Genomic DNA, 12,220 nt, shown 5'->3' with positions numbered 1-12,220 from the left:
CAAGAACAACGTAGCTGGCTTCAGTCGTTACGTTTTGGCTGAAAGACCACTCAGGTGTGTTGTCAATATAAGGATTTCTACTGATTGGAGCACCAAAGCTGGCAGGACTCAGGAAATACTGGGACCCAAATGCAAGAGAGGCAGGCAGAGCAGAGTAAATTCACTTTTTTTTTTTTATTATTGTAACAGAAGTACTGACTAAAAGGTCCAGGTTCATCAAACAAAACAGGCTCAGAAAAACTGATGATCTCACAAGAGACCAGACCAGAGGTCAGTGACCTTTACTATCCAAAGAGCCATTTCACCCTCTCTTCTAAAGGAAATTCATCTGGAGCCACAGAATATATTTGATAACACAGCTCATCAAGTTTTATACATGTTAATATTATATACACAAAAACTAGTTTTAGGAGTTTCTGAAATTAAAGAGTAACAACAGAGAAAACTTGACATTTTGTAAAGGTGTAGGTTCAATTGCTCTTATGGAGGCTATCGTCACAGAACCATTCTGTCAGGAATGTACAGCATAACCAGGAGACGCAGATTATGTAAAGAGGTTATTTCTCTTAAACCTCAGCATGAAATAGGGGGAAACAGACACACATGGGTCATCATGTCTGTTGCCCCATGTGAAGGTGAAAAGAATGTGTGAGGGGAAGTGCAGTCTTAAATAAGGGAGGGAACAGGTGAACTAAATCAAGACAATTAGGTGTTGGCAAAGCTTGAAACAACTAGTGAGTATAAAGGTGAGACACCAAACAGGAAAAGTTTAACAAAACAAGAGCTTCACAACACATTTGATTGCTATTTTTATCTGTTATAACAGAAAATCCCCAGACTCTTACAAAGAGGAGGAACAATCACACTGGCATGTGTATGGCTCTCCCCATATTTGTGTAAAAATGAACAAAATGAAAAGTTGCATAGTCTGAAACAAAGAAAACGTTTACCTGCAAAGAGTAAACATAAAAAATAGGCCAGTTTGTATTTTATTATGAAGCCATGATTCCGATGGGTAGCATTTAAGGTGTATGGGATTTTGGGATTTGTTAGCCTGGGTCTGTGACTAAACTGACGAAAAAAAAAAAAAAAAAAAAAAACTTCTGAAGCCTCCAGGGAGGCGCACCTAGCCACAGAGACGGTCTGCAGGTCTGCCGCTGCACCATACTTCCATGACCACCAGCATGTCCACCACCTTAATCCTCCATGTCCAGCACCATGGACAGCACCCAGTTGGCCACAAAAGTCAGCACCATGGACGACAAGCTGATTACCTTCATGTTCAGAACCACGGACAGCGCCTTTGTTCATTTCCACAGGCCGCACCCATACCACTCCCATGTTCAGCACCATGGACAGCGCCTATGGTCAGTGCCACAGGTCGCAACTTTCCCACTCCCATGTCCAGCACCAAGGACAGCGCCCAGTGCGCCACTATGTTCAGCACCACGGACAGCACCCTGAGCAGCATTCTGGGCTTCACTGAAGGCACCATTATGATACTCTGCATTAAATTTTCACTTTCAGAATCTGAACACTATTTACTGAATCCTAGTAATCTTTTGAGTATTCTGAATATTTGTTTTTGGAAGATTCAGGCCCAAAAATACCAGTAGCCTGTCAACCTTCAAAAATCAGCATATGTGTTGTAAATTTGCATAATGTAGAAGCTTATGTGCTGGAGTAGACAAGAAGGCACAGCGGCCACATTAAAAAGGGGAGTCTCGAAAACTACTTTTTCTTTCTTTTTTTAAACTCGAGAACTGCGTTCGTGCAAGACATTTACCTCTGAAGCAGCAAGTAAGTTTCTTTGTTGTAGTTGTTGTTCTAATTATTATTTAAATACTGAAATATCTAATGCCGGTTTGCCTGTTATTATAACGGTAGTGCATAATTATCAAATGATTTTAAACAAATCTGACAGCTTTATTTCTTTTCATTAGAGGTGAAAATAAAAGCTTAATTTCACAGAAAAAAACATACATAGTTTTTGAAAACGGGAATGATTTTTGACTTTACGACTTTATTACTATTGCACCACTGTATGTGTTCACGCTTTGATTCACAACCGGAGCCTGAAATAAAACGGATTTCAGCACAGATAAGAAAGTAACGGCTGTTTTACCCATATCACCAAAATATTCTTCTCCTACTTTATTTTGCATGTTTTAATGTTTGTGTATAAGCTGATGCATGTATTTTTATACACATTCATGAACAGAAAAAGAATAGAAGCTATTAATCACAAAAAAGAGAATATGTTTGTCTTGCCACAAAAACACAAATAACAGGGTGATGTGGCCTGTGCTGTACAGGGAGGTTCTGCTTGGTACTATGCAACAAATTATACAGGCTGAATGTTACATAAGTAAAATTAAAAGCATTAAATCTTATAATTGCAGCAAGTCTACAGTAGCTACACAGACAAAGGAAGTCAAGACAGGAAGCCAGCGGCAACATGAAGTCAAGTAGCTCTTCTGTGGGAGGCTGTATTGGTGTAACAACAGAAAACAGGTCTGACTCGGGTGCAAGTCACCTCCACAAAAATGTGCTAGAATTAGACAGAAAACAGTGTGAAAGAAAGTCAACACACTGAGTCCAGATGGAAGACAAACCAAAATCATCAGCAAGAGTTCATCAGCAAGAACACATGGAAGAAAAACACTGGTGTGATGGGGGGAAAATTCAAATAAAATCAAATCAACATTATGTATTCAAGTAGTCAGAAATTAAGCACCTGTGAATACTGAGCAAGGGAATCTTCCAACTCTTTTAGCTTGCTGAGAAAGCGACAGGTTCACAGTGGCTGCTAAAACCACAGGTTCCTGAAAGATACTTGGTGCAGCTGATTCACTGTCTAAACATCTCTTGGCCTGTGTTTCACCCCAACCTAAGAAGATCTTATGAGAATTTGCATGAAACAGTATGCTCTTTGTCATTTCACTTTTCACTGACAGTTCTTGAGTTAAGAAAAGAAAGAAAAAGTAGTTTTCGACCCTCCCCTATTTATTGTGGCCGCTGTGCCTTCCTGTCTGCTGCAGCCCATAAGCTTTACGTCATAGGCCAACATTATGCAAATTTCAGACGATATTAAAATGCTGTGCATGACAACACATATGCTGATTTTTGAAGGTTGATAGGCTACTGGTATTTTTGGGCCTGAATCTTCCAAAAACAAATATTCAGAATATTCAGAACGTCTCAAAGGCAAAGGCGCTGTCCATGGTGCTGAACATGAAGATGATCAGGTTGTAGTCCATGGTGCGGACTTTCGTAGCGGACTGGGTGCTGTCCATGGTGTTGGACATGGACGCTTAGGGTGGTGGGCATGGTGGTGGTCATGGAAGTCAGGTGCAGTAGCAGACCTGCAGACCGTCTCTGTGGCTAGGTGCGGCTCCCTGGTCAATCCGGATCTCCATCGTTACAATAAGCCACTAATTATCTTCTCCTCAAATATTTGTGTTTTTAAATCCACATGATCCACTGTGTAAATTAGACAGCTTCAGAGCTGCTGTAATTTTTTTTTTTTTTTTTTGCCACTTTTGTCACAAACCCAGGCTAACAACTCCCATAGACTTCAAGTCTTTATGCTAAGCTAAATGCTACCCATAATGGAATTCTGCCAATAGGAATGATGGCTTCATAGTAAAGTACAAACTGGCCTATTTTTATATTTATTCTTTACAGCTATATTTTTTCTTTGCTTCAGACTATGCAACTATGCATCATTTTTCCACAAAAATGGGGAGAACTCAAAAAGGCCTGCAAGGTTCTGTTTATTTTTTTCCAAATTAGGCCTACACATGCCAGTGTGTTTGTTCCTCCTCTTCTAAGAGTTTGGGGATTTCCTGTGTTACAACAGATAAAAACGGCGATCAAATGTCAATAGTTTTCTCTTTTGTTACACTATAATTTGAGAAACTCCACAGGCTGCAGTTTTTGTGGATATAGTATTAACATATATAAAACTTGATAAGCTGTGTTATCAAATATGTTCTATGGCTCCAGAAGAATTTCCTTTAGAAGAGAGGGTGAAATGGCTCTTTTGATAGCAAAGGTCACTGACCTCTGGTCTAATGTCTTGTGAGATCATCAGTTTTTCTGAGCCTGTTTTGTTTGATGAACTTGGACCTTTTAGTCAATACTTCTATTACAGTAAAAAAAAAAAAAAAAGTGCATTTACTCTGCTCTGCCTGCCTCTGCCTTTGCATTTGGGTCCCAGTATTTCCTGACTCCTGCCAGCTTTGGTCATGCCCTGACTAGAAATCCTTAAATTGGCAACACACCTGAGTGGTCATTCAGCCCACATGTAACCACGACTGAAGCCAGATACGTTGTTTTTAATGCTAATATTTTCTCAGTCTCATGTCCGGATAGAATAGCATTATGAGAAGGATCAAAGGACACAGGGACTTTTGCAGAGATGTTACACAAATGGGTACAATGTCAAAAATGCGGTAACTGGACTGGGCTGTTGGTTTGTGGAGAATTTAAGTGTCCCAAGTTGTAAATATCACATCAAGAGGACACTCACCCCCACCAGAGAAAAAAAAAACATGAGTATATACAATTACACTGAAACACGTCTGGAGAAATGACATCAGGACAAATTCAATTAAGGTTTTATTAACATATATACGGCTCGCAATCTCTGTTCTACTTGATACCAAAGGTGTAGGATGGGGTTGAGGTCGGGGCTCTGTGCGGGCCGCTCAAGCTACACCAAACTCAGCCGGCCACGCCTTTATGGGGCTGCTTTGTGCACTGGGGCTCAGTCATGCTGGCAAAGAAAAGGGCCTTCCCCAAACTGTTCCCACAAAGCTGTAAGCAGAGAATTGTCCAAAATATCTTGGTGAGCTGAAGCGTAAAGATTTCCCCTCACTGTTGAACTGTTCACCATTAACACATTGAAAATGTCCCCCATTAGAGTCAAGTGTGTAACCACAGAACTCCATCAAAAAAGAAATATGTAACAGAAAATCAAATCGACATGGGAACAGAAACTTGACTTTGAGCCAAACACCAGCAGAAAGAATTGCTCTCTCGCATGAGCCTGCAGTAACACAAGATGTGTGTGAGCAGTGTTCAGGAGTGGCTGCATCTCCAACCACAAAAATGACTGAGAAGGGTGTGACTTTGCTCGTCCTGGGCGATGGACTCTCAGCAAGTTCTCTGCTTTATTGTCCTGTTGAACAGTCCAGCTGAAGCAGCAGCTCTGCAGCTCTTACCATCACACTTGTGCTGTTTAAGATGTCCACACTGGCTGTAACATCACTCAGACACACTGAAGCTGAGCTGTCTCTATCCTGTGTGGACTCTCATGTGCCTGTCTAAAACACGCTTATCTGAAAAGCTTTTGTAACATTCTGAGCAGCTAAATGGTTTCTCTCCTGTGTGGCCTCTCATGTGTACTTTTAAGTTAGCTGTATATCTAAAACTTTTATGACAAACTGAGCAGCTAAATGGTTTCTCTCCTGTGTGGCCTCTCATGTGTACTTTTAAGTTAGCTGTATATCTAAAACTTTTTTGACAAACTGAGCAGCTAAATGGTTTCTCTCCTGTGTGGCTTCTCATGTGTACTTTTAGGTTAGTTTTATCTGTAAAACCTTTATGACAAACTGAGCAGCTAAATGTTTTCTCTCCTGTGTGAAGTGTCATGTGTACTTTTATGTACGTTTTATCACTAAAACGTTTATGACAAACTGAGCAGCTAAAAGGTTTCTCTCCTGTGTGGACTCTAATGTGTCTGTTTAAGTCCCTTTTCAATGAAAACCTATGACCGCAAAATGGGCAGCTGAATGGTTTTTCTCTCGCGCGAATCATCATGTGCTTATCTATGTTCCGTCTTTGTTTAAAGCTTGGACCACCAGCAAAGCACTTCCGCTGTTTTGCGCTTGTGTTTTTGTTCACCATGTCCTCTTCACTGTCATCAGCCTCAGAGTCAGAGGAGTGTGAGGAGAGGAGCTGGCCATTACAAGCTGGTTGGAAATCAGCAGCTGGATCTGTGTTCCCGGCCGGTTCCTCTCCAGCAGCTTCTGTTTCCATCTTTACAGTGGAGCTGCTGGCCGGAGGCTCTGCCTCTCTGCTCTCCTCAGTTTGGCTTGGATGAAGCTGTGAGGGTCCAGCTTCCTCTCCATCATCTTCACTCTTCACAGTGACATCGGTGAATGGGACGTTGATATCTTGAAGCTGCTCTGCCTCCTGACTGGCCCAGAGCTCCTGCTGCTCCTCTTTAAAGTGTGGTGGCTTTGGCTGCTTCTGGTCCACACTGGGGCTCCACTCCTGCTTCTCTTCTTTACACACCAGCAGCTGCTTGGGCAACACTGAAACACACACACACATACAAACATACATTAAGGAAACCATAGCTGGAAGGTGTACACCCAATGCAAAACTGAGTTGTTGGATCTTTTTAGGGGTTACGATAGAATACAACACTATGTGCATCAAAGACTCTGAGCTGCTGAATTTTTCGGAAATTTTACAAACTAAGAGGCAGTTTGGAAGTAGCCTTATCGTTTATGGGCACAGATGGATCTAGAAGTTTTTTTTTTTTTTTTTTTTTTCATTTTATTTTAGAAATCAGGCAGCGATTAGGGCTGTAGTCAACTCAAGAAAATCTTGGTCCACTAAAGTCCTGAAATTTCAACCTAAAGTCGACTAATCAAATCAGAGAGGTAGGTTTAGAGTCAGGAGAGAGGAGTGGAACCTGGAACAGCACAGCATTGTGATCAGAGATGGCAAAATCAACCAGGTTCACATCATCCACACAGGAACCATGGGAGATCACAAGATCCAGTTTGTGTTCTTTGTCATGGCTTGGTTGCTTCACATGTTGCGTCAAATTGAATGAATCCATCAGTTTGATAAAATCAACTGCAAACACAGTGGAAGATGGGCAGCAGACATGGATATTAAAATCCCCAAGAATAAGAACTGTCTCATAATTAATCATGATAACTGATAAAAGATCTGAGAATTCCTGCAAGAAGCCCGAGGTCAGTTTAGAGTTTAGAGCAGATTAAAACACATAAAAAGGGCAAATTACACCTCACAATAAAACCAAGACATTCAAATGTGGAAAAACTGCCAAGTGAAACCGGAGAACAGCTAAAATAATTTATGTGTTAATAATAATAATAATAAATAATTTCTAATTACTGCAAGTCCACCCCCTCTGCCTGTCATTCTAGGCTGGTGAAAAGATAAATAATTTGGGGGAGATGACTCAAAGAGGGGGGTACAATCGTCTGGGTTCATCCAGGACTCAGTGATCATAAAAAAAGTCAATATTATGGGTCATGATGAAATCCTGGCAGATGAAAGACTTACTGGCAAGGGATCTTACATTAGGTAGACAAAATTTATCTGAATTTACGGAGGGAATTGAAAAGATGGTATTGACTGAAAGGAGGTTGTTTCTGTGTGGAAAGTGAAGGGATTTTGCAGTAGCACGCTGCCTTTCAGTGATCCTAACAGGAATGGATGAAAAGGTGGGAAAAACAAAACCAGCTACGGCAGGACCCGCATCGTCTAGGACAGGGCGATGCAATACAAGATCAAGATGCTGAGCAGGGTCTTGCTGCGGAAAATATCAATGAAGGCTAGAAGCAATAAAAGCAATACAACTGCGAATCTGTATTCCAGTTCCATTCCTGTTAAGATGCAGACCATCATGTCTGAAAAAGGTCCCGTCTGATCCAGAAAGAATCAAAGTGGCTAATAAAAGCAAGATCAGTGGCCACTGTAAAATTCTCCAACCAAGAGTGCAGGCTAAAAAGACGGCTAAAACGCTCAGAGCTCCGCATGAAGACAGGAGTAGGACCAGGCAGGATACAGCAGGAAGAAGGTTCCTGTAAAGTTACTGGGAGGTTGCGCGACCATGACCGAGGCATCAAAATACATGTTGCTCAAAAAGCCTGTTGTTAGCGTTAGCTAGCACGTTAGCGTTAGCTTGGTAGTGTTGAACGTGTTGCTAGGGACGTCTCATGTTAGCTAAAGCTAACGCTAGCGCCCGGCTATTTTGTTGCTTTCTGTTGACACCACGTCGCGCCGTGACTAAATCCAATCGGCGCCAAGTGAACCCCAAGCCCACCCGGGAGTTTTTCAGGGCCGCTCAGAGTCCCTACCCCGAGGCAGGGCCGTTTTTAGCCCCTGTAAAAGTTCAGGAACTCTCTTCTTCGGGGAGACACGCGACAATGGCCCCGGTCCCGTAAAATTACCGGTTAGTTCCTGCGGTGGAAACGGGCCTATTGTTATTTTGAAGAAAACAAAGCAAAATATGGAGTAGATTTCTGATTCCCACTGTTTCACTAAACCACCAACAAGCTAAGTCAAGCAGAGAGTTAGCCAAGTCTAGAAAGTTATAAACGAGATTGAATAATAGGCATTCAGGCGAGGTCAGCTACGTCTCCTCGCCGTGATGAGCACATCTGCTGTTGTCACGAGAAATACCCGACGTCTCCAAACTAAAGGTCACCAGTTAACATGGAAACCAGCTGATCCGTGACACCGGGTTAGCTTGTGTGCTGACGGCTAACCGGCTGAGCTGCTGCTTTAAGGAAGTGAGCCTTCGATATCGTGATATGGTAGCCTTTGCTTTGCAACTTGAAAACAGCGTTAGCAGCTATGCTAACTGTTAGCCGCTAGCCTAGCTCGACCTGCATGTTTATTCCAGATTATATCCAGCTGCACCTCAAACGTTGGTGGAAAAAAATCATGTGAAGCGGACAAACCTGTCGGGCACAGCCGGGCTCCGGGGTGTAAAACCGCGTCCAGCAGCTTCCTCTGTCGCTCGTTGTCTTCTTTCAAACGGGAGATCTGCTTCTTGTACTCCGCCAGCGCTCCGTCCATCAACTCCGAGATCCGACCGGCAGCCGCATCCTGACGCCGCCGGACCAGCGAGCTCAGCCTCTTCAGATCCGACATCCTGCTGCACCGAGCTGCTCCTCAGACTGCAGGGGTCCGGACCACATGTGTCCAACAATGTGACGTTTCCATCACTTGTCACGTGACGCATTTTGAACTTCTGCTCAAGTGACTCCCTCTCTGTGTCGCTCCCACAATGCTCTGCACGCTGCTCGGTGTCCTGACTCCTGCGGTTTGAGGAGCAGCTCGGTGCAGCAGGATGTCTGAGCTGAAGAGGCTGAGCTCGCTGATCCGGCGGAGTCAGGCTGCGGCGCTGGCGGACTACAAGGAGCAGATCTCCCGTTTGATCTCCCTAGATGTGGGGCTAACATTAGATAGCATTTAGGAAACTAAACTACACTACCACTAATCTATCACCACAACCAGCACATTAATCACAGAAAATATGGCATTGTTAAGCGGAGTGTATTTAGCTGGCACTGAACCCCATGCTGAGTTTCACAGGAGTGGTGTCACCAGTGTGCCCTGGTTGTGCTTCAACATTACATTTTTGCAGATGTAGGAATTTTTTAATTTATTGGATTAACATTTTAATTTTAATAGCTCTATTTTCTAGAAATTATAATTTTGATTTTGGCCATATGGCTGCCATCTTGAAAGTGGTCACCCATATCAGACAGTGGCTGAATCTCAATCTCCTCCCTAAGCCCTGAGCCCTCACTGACTTAAGTAGCTGCACCTGGAAAGTGATTGAGTGCGTGAGGCTGCCAGGGGCTGAAGTACTATAAAAAGGGAATGAGACAGCCCTTTGGTTGTCAGCAGCGATGCATCATGTTTCTCACAATCGCAGCTTTGGGACTCTTTATTTTACGTTTTTTGCTTGGTATTTTTGAGGAGTCGTAAAAACAGCATTAAAAAATGATCTACTCCCACAAAAGGCATTGATGAGCTTGCCAAGAGATAAAAAAAACAAATATGCATTGCCTATCTGCTTATTTCCTTTGTTTCTGAAGGCCATCTTATATAAAATATTTTACTCACATGAGAACTTTTTTGCGGCGTCATTGCTGATTGCACCCTCTATGTTTTTTGTTTACAAATTTGCTCGTTTCACTTCGCTTTTATAACGGCCGCCAGCTGGTTTCCCCAGGGGATTCATGTCATATGTCACAATGCAATTAACTATGGGTAATTCCCTAATGCTAAGTCTGCAGAGATGCCCACTTACGGAAAGGGTGCATTAAGGGCTAAAAAAGTCTGCGAGAGATCCCTCATGCACTTCATGATTTGTCAATGGGACAACCCTAAGCCCTCACGGACTTAGTGGGAGCGCCCCTCAAAGTCAGTGAGTGTGTGAGGGTGGACATTGGGATTGGGCCACCCATTCAAGTGACGGCTGCCATCTTGAAAAATGGTAGCCATTTTGAATATTCAATGACAATTGTCAATTATCCAAAAGATATTTACCAAGTACTATGTATGGTAAATAAGTCTGAAATATTGTTTTTATATCTGCCACCATCACCTTTTTTACACCTAATGCTATGACCTCAACTAATTCTTTTTTTTTTTTTTTAACCAACCAGGCGATCACTACAATTTCAGAAGAGTTGACACAAACTGATTTTTTAAAAAACATACTAATACTGCTTAAAAAAAAAACAAACAAACAAACAAACAGCAACAACATAATGAAACTCATTTGCGTTGAGTCTGTTCCTGAACTACAAAGAATTAACTTTGTTTTCCCTCCTCAAAGAATCTGAAAAGGAAGCCATTTAAAAAGTTAACTTTCCTCAAGTGTCAATTTACAGTTAATTCTGCATCATGACTTAAAGTTGACTTTAAAGTTTTGCTGCTACAGGATTCAACCTAATGTAGGATTAGAGATAAAAGTATTGAATTTAAAAAAAAAAGTTAATCTATTTTTCTATTTAACAGCATTCAATTGTAAACTACCTAATTTTCTTTAAAAATTACTTTTGGTTCTGTAAGTTTATGTGTTTGTTGCCTTTGCCAACCTTAAAGGAAAAAATGAATAAAGTTTAAAAACAGTCGATTGCACAAGTAAGGATGTTGGGGGAGTGGGGGTGGGGGGGGTGGGGGTATTATGTGTGAGTCAGGATCTGGGAAAGAGTCTGATTGCCACAGGGACAAAGGATCTCCTGAAATGCTCTGTCCTGCAGCCAAGTGCTACAGCTGCTCCTCTGTTGGGCAACTTGTCTGTAGAGAGGCTGTCCTGCCGTAACTATGGGAACCACCCCGCTGGCTGAAGCTCAAGAGATCCTTTTCACAACATTTGACTGTGGAGGTGGACCTTCCAGACAGGACGGCTGCTCCTCTGTCTCCGTGAAAGTCCCAGGAGACCTCCACCTCCCGGGTGCCCCCTACATATTCTACCAGCCTGTTTGCTTAAATGTTTATAGGGATCTGTTGGTCGCTGCCTGATTTCTTTTATGAAATAAAAAAACATCTCTAGATCCATGTGTGCCCATTAACCACAGGGCTATTTCCAACCTGCCTCTGAGTTTGTAAAATTTCCGAAAAAGTTCAGCAGCTCACAGAGTCTTTGATGCATATAGTATCTTGTATTTTATCGTAGCCCCTAACAAGGTCCAACAACTCAGTTTTGCATTTGGTGTACACCTTCCAGCTATGGTTTCCTTAATGCATGTTTGTGCGTTTGTGTGTGTGTGTGTGTGTGTGTGTGTTTCAGTGTTGCCCAAGCAACTGCTGGTGTGTAAAGAAGAGAAGCAGGAGTGGAGCCCCAGTGTGGACCAGGAGGAGCCAGAGCCGCCACACGTTAAAGAGGAGCAGCAGGAGCTCTGGGTCAGTCAGGAGGCAGAGCAGCTTCAAGATGTCAAGGTCCCATTCACCGATGTCACTGTGAAGAGTGAAGATGATGGAGAGGAAGCTGGGCCCTCACAGCTTCATCAAAGCCAAACTGAGGAGAGCAGAGAGGCAGAGCCTCCGGCCAGCAGCTCCACTGTAAAGATGGAAACAGAAGCTGCTGGAGAGGAACCGGCCGGGAAGATAGATCCAGCTGCTGATTTCCAACCAGCTTGTAATGGCCAGCTCCTCTCCTCACACTCCTCTGACTCTGAGGCTGATGGCAGTGAAGATGACATGGAGGACACGGTGAACAAAAACACAAGAGTGAAACAGAGGAAGTGCTTTGTTGGTCGTTCAAGCTTTAAAAAAAGACAGAACTTAGATATGGACATGGTGATGCGCAAGAGAGAAAAACCATTCAGCTGCTCAATTGTTTTTCACTTAAAGGTGGCTTTAACAGACACATGAAAGTCCACACAGGAGAGAAACGATTTAGCTGCTCAATTTGTCATAAAGGTTT

The 12,220-nt window shown here is 42.7% G+C and overlaps 1 protein-coding gene across 1 annotated transcript; it reads right to left on the bottom strand.

The window, feature by feature from the left end:
* Positions 1 to 4,151: 4,151 nt before the first annotated feature.
* LOC115376887 (zinc finger protein OZF-like) lies at positions 4,152 to 8,993 on the bottom strand. The gene is made up of 2 exons (XM_030076708.1): positions 8,736 to 8,993; positions 4,152 to 6,323 (listed from the first exon to the last, which is right to left on the bottom strand). The coding sequence occupies exons 1-2, from the start codon at positions 8,926 to 8,928 to the stop codon at positions 5,302 to 5,304; spliced, it is 1,215 nt and encodes a 404-aa protein (XP_029932568.1). The 5' UTR covers positions 8,929 to 8,993; the 3' UTR covers positions 4,152 to 5,301.
* Positions 8,994 to 12,220: the final 3,227 nt, after the last annotated feature.

This window comes from Myripristis murdjan, chromosome 18, assembly GCF_902150065.1.
Source record: "Myripristis murdjan chromosome 18, fMyrMur1.1, whole genome shotgun sequence".
Lineage (NCBI taxonomy): Eukaryota > Metazoa > Chordata > Actinopteri > Holocentriformes > Holocentridae > Myripristis > Myripristis murdjan.
Note: the sequence above shows the minus strand (reverse complement) of the source record. Positions and strands in the feature narration are given on the sequence as shown.